This window comes from Gymnoscopelus braueri (genome assembly GCF_963280865.1).
Source record: "Gymnoscopelus braueri genome assembly, chromosome: 21".
In the NCBI taxonomy this organism is placed as follows: domain Eukaryota; kingdom Metazoa; phylum Chordata; class Actinopteri; order Myctophiformes; family Myctophidae; genus Gymnoscopelus; species Gymnoscopelus braueri.
The window spans coordinates 26,498,407-26,514,784 of record NC_137623.1 but is presented as its reverse complement, the minus strand read 5'-3'; the positions used below and the strand labels follow the sequence as shown (position 1 = coordinate 26,514,784).

General features: G+C 44.0%; 1 protein-coding gene across 7 annotated transcripts in view; it reads left to right on the top strand.

Moving 5' to 3' along the window:
* The window catches only part of ncoa2 (nuclear receptor coactivator 2), a 90,093-nt gene that overhangs the window by 19,937 nt on the left and 53,778 nt on the right, over window positions 1-16,378 (top strand). For all 7 annotated transcript variants that reach the window (XM_080417115.1, XM_080417114.1, XM_080417112.1 and 4 more), the window contains exons 2-3: window positions 2,213-2,306; window positions 15,903-16,010. In XM_080417115.1, coding sequence (XP_080273241.1) covers window positions 15,922-16,010 — 89 coding nt within the window. In that variant the 5' untranslated portion in view covers window positions 2,213-2,306; window positions 15,903-15,921. The remainder of the gene's footprint in view (window positions 1-2,212; window positions 2,307-15,902; window positions 16,011-16,378) is intronic.

Sequence of the window (16,378 nt, the reverse complement as noted above, 5' to 3'; positions counted from 1 at the left end):
GGATCTGCCAAGTGGGAATCGAAGAATGTTTTTTGCTTTACAAGTAATAAAACATATATTCCAATAAATATCTGTTTTATTATCTCCTGTCATCTTTTGAAAAGCCCACACATTCATCACATCCTGTTTGTTTGGGTGAGTGGCGTGCCATGCAGCAGCACTCCAAACGGTTAATAAATATAGCCTTTCCGCATGGCTCTCTGGCTGTGAACTTGTGCAGGCCAGGGTTCAAAAGGGGATTCAGTCTCCAATTACGTCATCACATATGACATCACATGAACGCATTCCTCAGCTGGCTCAGTTGGCAGGTATTTGAGAGAAATCTCCACAGTGTGGACGGGCCGGCTGACTCTACTTCCATCGGGCTACTTTTGGTGTGGGGCAAGCTCTGCCTCTAAAATGAGCCTCATTACCGCATTGCCAAATTCCGTGGTGGAGTCCTTTTTGACTGGGATACCATCCCAAGTCTTATATCTACATGTCGGAATGAGGGCGTTTCGCGAGACTGTTGACTTTTTGATGATTGTTTCGAATGGTTGAAGGACGGCCTTCTTTTCCCATCGTCCGCTATCGCTTCCATGCTCTGGAGGGGTGGTCACAGATTCGCTGTATAAGCGAGCAATTCTGGCCACGGTGGCCGGCCACAGCGCTCCTCAGAGCGGACACGCATGCGGCTTTCGCTGGCCAGGGCTGGGAACAGACAGGACAGACCGACAGGACTGCCGCAGCTTGTTTCTAAACAAACTATTCATTTTAGCCGATAAATAGATTGCGTAGTTGTTCAGTATTGATTAATATTGCATTGAACTCAGTACGAGCTTCTACTTCCATGAGTGTGAGTGCTTTATTTACTTCACAACAACCTATAGACAATGTGCTCTCAATTAATCTTATAATTATTTCCTGTTTGAGTCTTCAACAACACCATTGAAAGCTGTTTGAGCTGAAACACGTCCGTTGTTGGTCTCGGTGACGAAACCAACATTACGGAGTGCTGCTGGCTTGTATATCTTCTCGTTGTATTTTTTGACGGTGCACCTAAAGTCACCTCATCAGTTTGGAAATTAGCATGCGGGGTGGTTTGGTTTCTGTTTCTGGATCATTGCCAGGCATGTCGAGTAGGATGCTGGTTGACAATATATTAATGAAAGTAATTAAAGTGGGATACGTGGTGTTTCCGGTGTTGACATGCATTTGTTAATTGTTGGAAAATTCCCCACACTGTGACAATCCTACTGTACATTTGCTGACTGTCTCCTTTACTCGTCACCAGCCATTAAGGCGGCTGTGTGCCCGCTCTGCCGAGCTATGTGCCTGGCCAGAGGGGCTCGCTTACACCGTCGGAGACAGAGTGCAAAATGACAATAGCGATTTTTATCATTGGTGTAATTAAGAGATTCGATAAGGGATATATGTTTTATATACACAGATTTACAAATAAAAGAGCGTCGGAAAGCGTTCATGCATTAAAACGTGACGTTATCCCAGTCACAATGACATTACTTATGTCATTTGTTCTTGTTTCCTTTTCTTTGAAGTAGTTGCTTTTCCTAATTATCTGAACAAGAAGATGACTTAAATTGAAACCCCCTTCATCCTGTTCCTGTCTAATTAATTGTGTGTCATGATTAAAAAGACTTGGTGTATTCCAGGATGTAATAAGGTTGCAAGGTCTCCCAGGATATGGACCCTGTAGACTCTTCACTTAGAGCTCTACGTTAAACTAATGCTAATGATGTGCAGTGCATCATATAATGGCAGACTTCTGGGCTGTAGGCCTGTTACTACTAGTCTTCTAACGACTAGCTTAGTGGAACTATTGACAAACTCATAGCTAGTTGCTGGTCTTGCATTTATTATTTTCAGTGTGTGAATGTCAGTTCTGCATCCTACTGATTTATCAGTAAATGGCTAATCGATGACACTGATGATTTTTTACTTTTTCAAGGCTGTAATATTGCAATATTTTGATTGTGACGTTGCTGTTCTGAAGTCATTGCATTTCCGAACTGTATGATGTAATATCTTACCTTCTTTGAAGCAGGACAATCACAGGTCTTTGAGCAGCACCATGTCTTTTTAAGCACACCTCTACTACTTGGACCATTGCTACCTTAACTGGACCACGTTGCTGAGTTGTGCCGTTTCTGTCTAAATACTGAGTAATATACTGTATATCCTTATTGTATTTTTCTTTCTTCATTTTTTACAGTTCTTCAGCAGGGAGGCGTGGATGATTCTAAAAGGTTTCCCAGTGTTGTATTCCTGCAGCTATGCCCTGAGGGATCCCCTGGACTGAAGCCAAGGTGAGAAGTGCAGTCATGGCCATCTTTCTGCTTATGTAATAATGCCTTGCAGCCCAGGCCAATATAACCTCCTCCCAACACTACAGTGAGGGACACGAACAGCCGCGTTAAAGGCTTCTCCCTGTTCATTAAAGGGCTACTCATTTAAGCCTAAACCATGTTCATTGGAACTAGCCCCAGGCATGCCCCTACTGCTGCATGTGTTTTGCTTTTGTTTGCATGTGTGGTGTCCCTCCATCTAGGCTCATTGATTTGGACAAAGTAAAGCGTTTTCTCAGCTGTATTTTTGTAGTTTGAGTGCGGAAAGGGGTGATGTTGGCTGCGATATCTGAGCCGAGTTGCTCCTCCATTTGATGTGCGACACTGTGAGTGTGAGCATCTTGCTTTATCTCCCTTTCTGGCCACCATGACGAGCGCAGCTGCTGCAGGGAGATGGCCTGCATATCTGTACTTCTTCCCCTCTCCTTGCCAGTAATTTTCCAGTCAACCAATAAATGGCCACATCCAACAGTTATTTTTTCTTGTATATAACTAAGGGCTGCATCTGAAAGTCCTGTCACTGTGTTGTCTTTCTGTAAAGGAGCCTCTTCAATTCTTCGAGCCTCAAGGAGACTTGGAGTCTCCTCTGCTTTCTGTGCGACTGTATTGCTTGCTAGCTTGAACACGTTAAAACGCTGATGTACCCTGCCTGGAGTTTTGCCAACACACACCGTTGTCTCATAATACAGCAGCTGTTGTGAAATTAGAGGCTTGCATTAGTCGAAAATAATTTTTTTCAACAACGTGTCCCACTGTCTCTGTGTGTATGAGGTGTTGTGTGCACATGTATCAGTTGTGGATTACAGAACAGAACAGTAACTGATACGTAGGTAACACATTTACAATCGAGCACAAGATATTTAACCTTACACAATAATCTGGTTCTGAATACGGCGTCTCGCTCAGAGCCTCCGATTAATTGGAGGCTGGACTGTTGTGGAGAGGTGCTCGTTTAGGGCAGTAAATCAATGATCTGTCCCTTCACTGCCCCCCTCCCAGTGCTCTCGTTCCCTCCACTATGTCCCTCCCACAGCCATGTCCAGCCCACTGACTGTACCTCCTCTCGCTCCATACTCCTCAACTTAATGTCTTATTATGCACACCGCCCTCCTCTCCTCTTCCTGCGACATTCTGAAGTGACTCCTAGTGTTAAAGATTCATGAGCATGATCAGCTTTCGGTAAATGGGAGGGTGGGGGACTTGTGGGGGGACTCGCTCTTGGTTGCAATCTGGCACTTTAGAGCCATTACCTTGCACTGATTCTGGAGTGGAGAAGCTCTTGAGTGGAACCGTGTGGCAGTCGAGGACTAATGCAAAAGAAGTCTGTGCGTATGCATGCCGAGCTGGCTCTGTCGGATGCATGTTATATAGTCTGAACCCAACTCGTTTCACCTCTCCACCCCACCCCCTTTGCATAAAGAATGAGACTGAACCATATATGGCACAGGAATAAAGACAGACATGCTCCGACTCCTGACCTGCTTATTATCTTTTGTTTTCCCCTCCTCCTCTGTTCTCTCTCTCTCTCGCCCCCTCTCTCTCTCGCCCTCTCTCTCTCTCTCTCTCTCTCTCTCTCCACGTACGGTTTAATCGCTCTCGTTCCCTATCGCTCGTGCTCCCCCATTGATCTGATCCCATAGTGTTGCTGTGAGACCTACATATCTGTAAGACAGATCTAGTTTAAGAGAAAATCACGTTGTGGGTGTGTTGGACACCATGGCGTTCTTCTAGTTGACCCGTCCCTCCAGCTGCGTTCGAGCGTGGACCCAGAGAGCCAATGGCAGAACATCTGCTTTGAGGTAACACAGTTGTCGGCAAGACCGGAGGGTTCACTCCAGCTGCCCGTGTTGAAATCAATAATGTTTTTAATTACACGTGTTTGTCTTTAATACCATCTGACACGATCCCAACATGTCTCTGTATGTGTCTTGGCTCTCCCGGCAACTCTCCCACCCCTGCAGATATTGAGCTGTAAATTGAGAATGACCCCCCCCCCCCCCTCTCTTCACCCCCCTTCAGTCACTGCTCTCCGGAGTGGTTGGGGGAGGGTTTCAATGTCCAGTGATGCAATCGACCAGCAGCACAGCAGCAATAGTATTCAGTAACAGTTTACTCTTTCTTTCTGTCTCTCTCAACAGTCCTGTTTTTCTTTTTTTGCTCGGCCGCGTAAGGACAGCCCAGGAACCAAGCAGACATTGTTCAGTGCCCTCCTCAAGCTGTTTTGGAGTGGTTTGGCACCCACTGCAAGGGCTTTCATTATTACAGTGCACGAGACTTCAAACACTTCCCCACTGGCTTTTGATGTAAACGTAGCAGTGTAATGCTCAGTCATGCCTGGCACTCTCTGGGCCCCCGTAAGCACTGGGTGTGCCTCATACAACCAAAGCCCTGCTAACCCACATGATTACTGGAATGGCACACTGGCGCAAGCCCCCCCCCCCCCTTGGCAGTCAACCGCTGGCAGAGATTGGTGGGGTATTTGCATTGGTAGTTTTGTTTTTCTTTTTTCTAATAATATGACAGGAATTGGTGATTCAGTGTTTTAATAACCCTCTCCCCAATGCCCCCCCCTTCAGGTTCCGCACACAGCCTTGTTCGCCTTTGTGTGGTTCTGTCAACAATGTCAGCAGAACTGTGTGATACAGATACATGATTATCAGCAGGAGAGTATATAATGAGACATTGGTGAAGACACGGACACTACTGTCTGTATTATCATCTGTCAATTACTTCCTGCCAGTACAATTCGCTGTTGGATAAAGTGATACAGTATATAATGCCTCTGCAAGCCTTGACCCTGTCATCTTTAGTGCTGTAATCTATTGATTAAGCCTCTTAAGGAAGCAGGTCACCCTCGATGTTTTCATTTTTTTGTTGCCGTTTATTTACACCAGCAAAGAGAGCAACAGAAATAAATTAAACACAACTAAGAAAGATCAGGACCTCGGCACGGAGCCTCTGCCCATGCACAGGGAAACCTGCACACGGTGTCAAGAGCCAGGCACTCCAACAAACGCACACATTCTGAGTCCCCAACGGCAGCAACTGAACACTTGACAAACTAATTTGCCAGATGCTGTCTGTCTGTCCTCCGACAGGTGAACAGCCTAATACCATGACATTAAGTCACAGGTGAAGGTACAAGCGTTTGTTTGTAGTGCTTTGAAGTGTTTTCTGTAGTGCTGTCATACAGTGGGGTTATGCGCTGTATGCACCACAGAGAGAAACTCTGTCTGGATGCACTTTGAGCCGCAGCCCTCCCCCCGTTGTCTTTGCATTCCTCCTAGCCAGACTGTGTGGCTCCAGCTCAGGCCAGGAGAGTCTGCTCCTGTGTCACCTAAGATATGAGCAACCACACACACACCTCCAATCACCTACACTCAACTACACTCGGGGATCTCAAAGTCAATTGATTTTTCAAACTTTAGGCTGCGTTTCATCTGTGTGTGCGTCTGTCTGTCTGTCTGTCTGTTGAGCTGTCCTGTCTCATTGTTTAGTCTTTCTTAAGCTTGCTGTTGTTGTGGTTCTGTCCCTGCCGGCTAGTTGGATAAAGCAGATCATGTTTAGCAACATTGTCACTATGTATGATAAAAGTTACCATGTAATATTTCAACTTTGGGTACAATAAAGTTGACTTTCCCTTACCTTGCCATACCTGTTTTGTGGGTGCCCTGTCATCACTTGAAAGACATCATTCTTTTATGCTAACTTACATCATAAAAACCTCATTATATTACGTCTTTTCCCTCCTTTCTCATTTCCTTTTTTTTTGTCAAATATGGTTAGGTTACTAACAATTCCTTATTTGTGTGCTTCGTCATTATAATAATTGTTAATGGTTATTCATCAAAGCACATGAAATCACTTTACAAGTCAATGTAGCTCTTATTTTTAAAGTCTGCCAACCGGAAGTCAAAAGCTTACTCTCGTACTACATCACTAACTAGCCACGCTGTCTATAATGTTCCTGAAAAATCACTGATCGTTCAATGTCAAACGAACTTCGCTACTGCTAAGTAGGCTTTGGTAAGCTGCTTGCTGCGTAAAGGTCTTTCAGACGAGAAGCGAGTGAAGCGCATAATAATTAATGTTAAACAAGAAGGCGAGCAGACGGGTAGCGAGGCGCTGGCAATCTGACAGGTTGTGCTTGTCTCACGCACATGCCTGCTCGTGCAGAGTTGAATTGTCTTGAGCTTTTCCCCATGAGACACATAGGAAAAGAGGGGTTGAATGGTTTTAACTTGAAACAATAGCATTATCAGGGTAAAGAATTGGGTGCGTCCCTGGAAGCATCAATAGTGAGTCCAATAGTGCGTCCTTTCGGATTTAAATGCGTCAGAGATGCAGGGTACCAAAAGAATTTGCCGAAAGAATGTTCGAAATGTCTTGCAGCTATGACAAGTACCTGCCGTTTGTTTTGTTGAACTTTTCTAAGGTGAGCCACTGGCACTGAGGTATTGGAAAGTTGACGACACTGCTCTGAGGCCATGTGGCTCAGGCGGTGGCATGGCCGCTACGTTGCCATAATAATCAAACCCATCATTTGCACCCCTTGAGTCAGCCGAACACATGAGCCCTGATGGAGATGAAACGCTGTAATGAACTGAGAAATGCTGAGTTCACACAGGCAGGGCTCACCCGTCAGCATGCAAACAGAGAAGTGTGGTTACTGTCCTCTGTTTGTTTGTGTGTGTGTGTGTGTGTGCGCGCGCCCAGGGCAGGGGTGTTTACTACAGTTATGTGAGTGGAAACCCAAGCTCCATCATAACTGTTGGAAGCAGCAACACAACTATATATGGGAGGGTAATAGTGGACCAGTACACCACCTAGCCTTCTGCCTCTTTTCCTGTCATATATTCCCAGCTTTCATTTCCAGTAAGATTCTCAGCTAAAGCGCTGTTTTTGTCACAAGTAAAAAACAAAACGTCCCAAGCAGTACACCTACGTCACGGAAGACACTGATATCATACCCAAAAGTGTGAAAAGCCACCCCCGTATTGTGTGACATTGGCTTATCACCAACTGAAAACTACTCTTGCTTTATTTTCTTGGTGGCTAACGTTACATAACCACTTTGCCTTCCCTGCTTGCATTTTCCTAGAAGGTTGAGGTTTGTGACTACTGCCTTCCTGTGATGTCCTGTTTACACTGTAACATGCTCATAGATACAGTGGACGGTTCAGCTCGAGTGCTGCAGACACCACACTTTTCCACGGCTCCCCTTTTGTTGCTGGTATGGAAATGTGGCATTAGCTGCTAATGATTTAGTGCTGCCCTTTAGTCACTCGGGTCAGTTGAGTTCTGAAAGATGGTAGCTGGAGAGCAGTGTGTGTAAAATATGTCATGGATTTATCTGTCATTCCCATGTGAATCTAGACATCCCCCTCCCACCCATTTCCAGGGTCTCCATGCCTGACATAAAGTAGTGTATTATGACTGATGAGCCATATTTCCCGACTTTCCGGTCCAAATGAACCCCAGAGTTGACAGCCTGATGAACTGTATAAGTGATGGCAGAGGCTGTCCAGAAAGTGCCAGTCAATCACACGACTAATGAAGTTATGGCTTCATTGACCTATCAGCACCACCTTTCTCTTCTCTTCTAACTCTGAGCTGAGGCAAACTGCATGAAGGTGTAATTCTGTACTTATATGGGATTTCATTTAACCCTATATGTTCTGCTGTATCGGCCCTTCCTGGATGGTTTGGCGGTTCCAGAGCCATTCAGCAGGCTGGTAACTGTAACGTGACCCCATAAGGTTATTACATCAGCTACTGGCCAGATACCCCAATGTTGATGTAATTATAAAACTAGCAGTAAGTGATTTTTGCTCTCTGGCTCTCACTATCTCCTACTCTTTACAACCAGAGTGGGCACTTAAAAAACATTGCAACATCTTTATAGCTGCATTCTGGACATTTTCAACCACAGTGTCTATAACAGTATTTGATTGTATGTATGATATATATATACACATACATACATACATACATACATGCATACATACCGTACGTACATACATACATACATACATGCATGCATGCATACATACATACATGCATACATGCATACATACATACATGCATGCATGCATGCATGCATGCATACATACGTACGTACAAAATGTATAACTGTTTGTCAGTCCCCCCAAAAAGTAGACCAATCACAGCTCACGCTGATGCATACATGACCTCATGAAATGGACACCTCGGCCATTTAAGAATGCAGCAATCCCTGGTGAAGTGAAAGTAAAAGTCATGAAGATTGCGAAATGATAATATCTTTTCCTTATTTTTTCTCTCAGTGCCATTTATTTAAATGGCAAGGTGAAAATAGTTTTGTGTGCGTGTTATTATTTTATGTTTATCTATTTTATTTGTATATTTTTTTGTGTGTTTGTTATGGCAATGATTGTGTAATGAATGGGCATTTTGTCCTACAGAGAGCAATTGGGTAGGAATCATCAGGGACGGAGCACAGAGACTTGAGCACATTCAAAGCATAAACACTGTTGTCATTGTAATCATCATCAGCTCCACTGTTTGTTAATTGTGACGTATAGGCCTATGGGGTGGGGGGGGATTGCATCAATATATGTGTAGCAAACAGCAGTAGTGTTGTGTGAAAGTCTGCATAAAGCTTGAGAAAGTTCCTTGTGTGTCAACCTTCTTTTTAATAAATCAATGCAGATCAGTATGTGTGGGAATTAACTTTTTTCATTGTTATTAAAGCTTGATTGCCATCATAAAAGCCTGTGTGCTCGTGCGTCCTCCGTGCGTGTGGAATCAACTGCTATGAATCACGTTCTTTGAATTTTTCATCACATGACACAACGGAATCCCAGGAATAGACGCGTATGCTTCCTTCCCATGCGTAGACTGGAACTGGACCCAACTTTAACTTCCCACTAAATGGGAACAGCATAGGCTTTATTTTAACCCATTAAGACCGGGAAAGCATCTGTCATTTTAGATTTTAACCATTATTTTATACTTTGGCTACAGATCTACAAGCTCATTGTGCGGCACCAAGTGCCACGCTATGAGCTTGTAGATCTGTTATTTTTGAGATATCGTGAAAATTGTGCAAATCTTTGAATATATATATTTTTAAAGTGAACATTTGTCAAATATTTTGTTCCAGGGACCTCCAGAAGCAAATATTTGAGTAAATAATGTTGTTTTAAAAAAAATAAAGTATTCAAAGATTTGCACAAATGTTCAAGATTTTTCAAAAATAGCAGACCTGCAAGCTCATAGCCGCACTGTGAGCTTGTATACCTGCTATATCTGAATAGCCCAAAGTATTTGTTATTGTAGTGGTTATAGCTCAAATCTAAAATGAGTAAATGACACAGATGCGTTCCTGGATTGAATGGGTTAAATGTAAGGAAGAGTGGTGAGCATAATATCCCTGTATATGCACAGTGAAAAGAGCAGTGTAGCACTATAACTGTGCATTACTGACCCTTGGCGAGGGATGGTTGAGCTTTGCTCGGGGAATAAGCTATTCTCCACTGTCCCGATGTAGATAATTAACTCAATGACATGGCACCCTACAGTAGCCATGCTAAATGCAGCGTCCGGCTGTTCAGAGTCGACTAGGGATTTGGGGCATTCTCTGAGAATTTTATGACAGTGGTTCTCAAAGTGGGGGTCCTTGAGGGGGTTCCGGGGGGGGGGGGGGGGGGCCTGCAAAATGGCTTGATGAGTTGAGCTTCAAAATCGGTTTAAAGGTAGGGTAAGTCATTTGCTTTGGTTAAAATCATTGTTAAATAGCTCTATATTCTGATAGTACTCATTGCTATAGACGAATCCACAGACGCGCTGCCTGTAGCTGCCTGTAGGCGGCCATTGCTGCGGTGTCGCGTCCGCGGAGCGTTGACACCGCAGCAATGGCTGCGCGCAGGGCAGCGCTCCGTGGATTCGTGTTTGTTCAGTATTAGGAGTCTCCTTGTCTCTCCAGCTCTATATAAAACAGAAAATGCATTTTCGTTTCAGATTCATTTCCATTTTTATCCAACCAGGACAGAGAACTCAATCAGGATACAGATTAAACAAGTGAAATTGGAAGTGATGACACTAAGAAACGAGCAGACAAAATTGGAACTGGAACACTATCCACCTGTTTCCGCGGGTAGTTTCCTGATGTGTGGGAAACATCCTGCGGAGGGACCGGAAGTAGGAAGTAGCAGCTCAGTGTGTTTACATTTGCCAGCAGAACGTAGCTGTAGCTTTGGAGTCAGAATCGCTATGCGACCTGTGAAGCTACAGCTACGTTCTGCTGGCAAATGTAAACACACTGAGCTGCTACTTCCTACTTCTGGTCCGTCCGCAGGATGTTTCCCACACATGATTTTTGCTCCAGTAAATTCCCGCGGAAACAGGTGGATACAAATTAAGCTTAAAAATGGGTACTCTCTCCTGATTGGCTGAGATTTTGACACCTACCGAAAAATGTATTTTCTGTTTATTAAAGAGCTGGAGAGACAGGGAGACATCTGTTACTGAAAAAACACTCTATAGCAATGATTACTATCAGAATATAGTGCTTTAACCTTTTAACAAAATACTTTTTGTTTTAACCAAAAAATATCACTTACCCTACCTTTAAGCACTTTAAACCTATATACATTGGTTGTTTCAAAATCGCGACGGGTTGTGAGCTTTTAGATATTTATAGATATTTAATTTTTTATGTGTTATGGGTGGGGCGAGTCCGAGGCTGAGGCCAAATACATATTCATTTGGAGGTCCTTGACATGAACAACTTTGAGAACCAATTTTTCTAACTGGGTCCCCCAGCAACAGCAATGCCGTGGCCGTCTGTCAGCTTACCGGCCTGGCTGTCCCGGCCAACCGTCTGTATTGGTGTCATTGAGACGTGCCATGTACATCCAGTGTCTCCCTGATTTTCTCTCAATGAACGGTGACCCCGCCGTTATTGCCATGTCAAGGAGAGGGAGGCAACCAATCATTTTCAACCCAAAGGGACAAGTGCAGCGCAGCCAATCGGCTTCGGAATCCCCATGGTAACTTGCGCTGGAAGACCAAGAGACGGCCAATGAGGACGGAGAGCGCGTAGCTCGGGCTACGATAGTTTAATGGCCCGTTTCTGTTGTCATTAATAAGGCGTGTAACCTCTGCTGTAGAGAGACACTCTTAGTGTAATTTCAGGGGACGGAAACATACCACAGCATAAAGACGCCCCTTACAGCTCTCAAAAAGACATGTAATGTGAGGACAAAGCGTGACAACACACCCAAACACTCCCCTGTTGTTTATCTGTGTCTCTGTATTGCTGCCAGCCCTTTTGTTTAACCAATGAATCCATACGTTACACGAGAGCCGATGAAAGCCACTTGCTTTCAAGTCACTGTCACGAAAGTGAGTCTGCGTGTTTTTCCACCCTTTTCCGAGTCTCCTTCCTCTCTCTGCCCAGTCACCGCGGCTTTGATTTCAGCCATTTGAGCACACAGGCCCCTACCATTAGCTTTAAGTAGGCCACTGCTGGCCAGTAGGGAGCCAGACTGAAGGTACTGTTAGCATGGTGGCTAGCTCTCCATTCGGTTATGCAGGCTTCTTGCTAAGCTACACTGTTCCCCACTCTGCTCTAGATTGTGCTGCGTTGTACTCTGCCTTATGTAATGGCTGAGGAGCCGAACACTGTGTGCTGTCGTCTGTTTCCATGGTTATGCCTGATTTATGCCTCAGCAGCAACAAAATGTCGTACAATGTGTCACAGACAAGAAAGTGTCCATTTTTTTTCATTTGAAAATAGACGTTATTGGAGAAAAAAAACACGTTGCCTAACACGTTCTTGTAGAAGCATAAATGAGGCTTTAGAGTGTCTCAGAGTGCATCCACAACACAGTATGCCCCAAGTGCCCGAGTGCTGTGCTGGGAGAAATAACCATTTTCTCCTTTTGTTATTATTTTTATATAGCCACTGTCTCTGTATGTCGCTCTTGTGTATTGCTTCTCATTTTGTCCTCCTGTACATTTTTCGATACGACCTGACCCTGTTGCTTGGACCAACAAGTATTGATGCGTTCACACTAACGGCGACAAAAGCTACAAAACGTCCAATCGTAGCCAGCTGCTACATTGCTGCCAAGTCGCCGTTAAAAGTGTTGCTCAAGGAACACTGCGTAAATGAAAAGGGTAGGGTTAAGGTTTAAATAGCACAGCGAACTGGTTAGCGGCAAGAAGGGAGTTTATCTTCCTTTTACGGAACAGAGCAGGAATTGTGGGGAGAGGGAAGGGGAGTGGAACTGGGGAAACAAAAACATATAATTGATTGACGCCTCACTGCGTCATTGGAGCGCTGCCCGTCATGCAGCGACAAGTGTTGGCCGTCAGTTTGTAGCTTCGTGTCATTGGCTTCCATTGAAAATTACTTATATCCTGTCCGTTTTGTCGCCGCAAGTGTGAACGCAGCATATGGCCGACAGGCAGAGCAGGATTCTCACTACATTGTCTGTCAACTCTTTTGTTTTTGTTTTTTTTCTCGGGGTACTGCACTTTTTTTGTCTGAAAGTAGATGCAGGGATGCACAATTGTGCCAAAGTACGCATCTGATTTACTGCACTGATATATCCACCCATGTTGAAAGCCAACTCCATTAACTGCCATCAGATTGTGGTGCACATGATGGTGGTGATTAAAAAGGCATTACTCCTTTGAATAATTCATCATTTTTCATTTACTGCTGTAGCGTTTAGTCTGTGTCAACTCGCAGGCTGAGGGAGAAAGGGAGAAATGTCTTTTATGGAGAATTTTCCGGATCTCATGAGGACATGAACTTGGGCATGCCTCACCAGAGGGGGGCTCTCATCTTGTCATGTCTCTCTTTTTTTAGAGGTTTATATTTCAGAGGACGGACGCAGTTCAGATTAATAGTATAACCTGATGGCATTTAAATCTAAGGTCAGAACTCAGAAGGAAATCCAAGGTAGTGCTGTGTGCAGTGTCACTTACACTGGAGCCAGCCATATTGTCTGTCAGTACGTGTGTACACTAGTAGTAATACACAAAATGAACATACCCACAGGGCTTTTGTTCTGTTGCTAGAGTGATCTGTAGCAACCAGGCACCACTGCATTCTTTGCATATTTACTTTGCAAATATATGTTGTTGTTTTTTTTACTTAGCAATGATAAAATGTGTTTTATTTTGTGTGGCTTTTTAGAAATGGGTTTTTCAGATAGGATAAAGAAGCGAGAAGGGCAGTGAGGTCCTCTAGCCTGGAACCATCATGGTACCCCTTGATAATGTGTCTTTCCCTGAAGCCTTCTCATCAGGGCTGAACGATTTTGGAAAAAAATATGAATAGATTCTGCGCAATATTAGCCCAAAAGTGTATTTGTTACAATAACATGAGATGGATACTGTCAACATAATTTGATATTTAAAAGACAATACCTGTGTTATTGCATGTTTAGCAGGTTGTCTACAAGTCGATGGGAAAAGTCAATAACTTTGACGTAAAATAAAGGCGACGTAAAGTTCACCGTGATGGATAACCTAGCTCAAGAAAGTTTAAGTATAGTTTATTTGCATACCATACTGAAATGAAAGTCAGGCAAAGGGTAAAGTCAAGAAAAGTATATATTGTATTACTTCTAGACAGTGAGCAAAACCTGTAGTATTCACACTGAGCACGATAACGATAATTGCGTGAGCATCCACACTGATGTACGATAGGCTACGTTCTGTAAACAGTGGCACCAGAATGTGCTGTGCATCCAGCCCACACAGAGAGGGATGGAGAGAGGGATCTCAGAGTGCTGAAAGACGCATGCAATAGGATATTTGGTTCATTTGAGGTGAGATAGTTGTACCTTGTTACTTTGTACCTTGTTGTTACCTGAGGTAATGACAGTTGGCCTACCAACTAGTGTTAGCTTCATAATAGTCTCCTCAACTACCTTTTTAAAAACAAAACGTTCCAAGGGCAGGTGAAATATTGCATCCCAGATTTTCAATGGCTGTCAATGCTTCTATTGTTCATAAAATCGCACTGAAAGTCACCCAAACCATATCGTCCACTAGTATAAACCGACTTCGGTTGATTATCTCTCCCTTTCAATAATACCAACTGGTATTGTATTTATATCGTTGATTAGTCACCTTTACAACGAGGTATAACTTGTAAGGATTGTGCAATCGTGGAATGAGCCACACAGCTAAACGTGTGGGTAGCACCTGTGCCAGTCACAGGTGTGTGACTGGCACCTGTAGAGAAGGAGAAGGTCGCAATGTTGCGGCCTCTGCGGCCTTCGTCGGGTGTACTGGCACCTGACAATGGGTCCTGTAACTGTTCAGTTTGTGTATGCTCCAAGCAGCAACACTGCCCCCATGGAAAGATGCCATGTTTGTCCCTTCAGGATAAGGCCCGTGCAATAGGGCAAGTGGAAGCTGGTGTTCCGCTACGCAGAGTGGCAGCATTATTTGGTGTCAGCCCTGGTACCATTTCCAAACTTAGGACCAAGTTCTGTGAGACTGGTGAAGTCAAAGACAGACCGCGAAGTGGCCGTCCCAGGGTGACAACACCCTTGCTTCACTGAGGAACCATAGGCTTTCTTCCAGAGATTTAACAGGCAAGATTTGCACAACGGTACCACAGACAGATCTCTGTCAAAGTTGTAGGACCCATGCTTAGGTGCCAGTCACACACCTATGACTGGCAGGTCGCTCAAAATTACCAAATACCAACAGGACCATATTGGGGAATTTTTGCAACATATAAAACAACATATGTTTGTGTTATCGTTATCGTGCTTGGTGTGAATGGCCCATTACACTGTAATTTCCTATACAGTTACGCAATACACATTCACACAGGTACGCAAAATGAGACTCCATTACCCGCTGCCATCTTGTTATACATCATGTGTTTTAAGGGTAAAATTAATATTGTAGTTAATCATGGACCAAATACTACCTAAAACTCTAGAATTCCTTTGTTTAGACGTCCATTTTGGACCCCCATCTCTTTTTTATGCAATTACTTGCAGCCTCTGCCATTTGGAAATTGCAATAGCTCATATTGCGATTTAGAAATTATTTGTCGATTTATTGTTCAGCCCTTCTTCACAAGTTCTAGTCTGTAAACACAGGAACATGTTGTTTTCTGCTGCTGTGATTTGGCCTGCCTTTTTATATTGTATTGTATGGGTTTTTCTCAGTGCGTAGCTGAACACACAGTCTTGGGCTGTGGGGTGGGGGGACTGTGCTCCCATTTCTCCCTCTCTGGGGAATGCTGCGCCATCAGTGAGAAATGATTGAATCTCGTTCTCTCCGCTCCATTTTCACTCATTTCTCCCGGAGTGGATCAACCAGTGCCCCCAGCACAGGTTTGTGCTTGTGTGTAAGTGTGCGTGTCCATGGCTATGCGCTCGGAAACAAATTGGCACACCCCCACGCATGCAGTTGTTACATTTCAGGGCATGCTTGGGTCAACCCATCAAAAGTTGTGTGCTGGCATGTGTTGTCTGTACCGTCACATATTAAATCCTAACTTGGTATGCGTGTATGTGTGTTCTCTCCCCACAGACGCTGATATGCATTGAGGATGAGTGGAGTCGGTGAAAACCCATCTGACCCTGCCAGGGCAGAGTCACGAAAACGCAAAGAATGTTCCACCGAACTTCTAGGCCCCAGGTGAGTCTTCCACACTCAGCCACTCAAACTGGGGGACAGACTTTCCCAAAATACCTCCTGGTAAACTATTATTTTGGCTAGGGGCTGCAAGTGCAACTATTGATTATCTTCTTAGCGATTATGCTACCGATTACTTTTTTGATTAATCGAATAATTAAGAAGCACATGGGGGTGGGGGCGGGGCGTCTTTTTAAATGTATTTTCTTTCTCTTATCTTTTTTATTAACGAATCAACATTGATTAGAATTTTTATAATCGACTAAATCAATTAGTATGATTAATCACTGAAGCCCTATATTTTATGTCCTTGCAACAGTGTCGCACAAACATAGCACAAATAGCAGGTCTACAAGGTCACAAGCTACAAG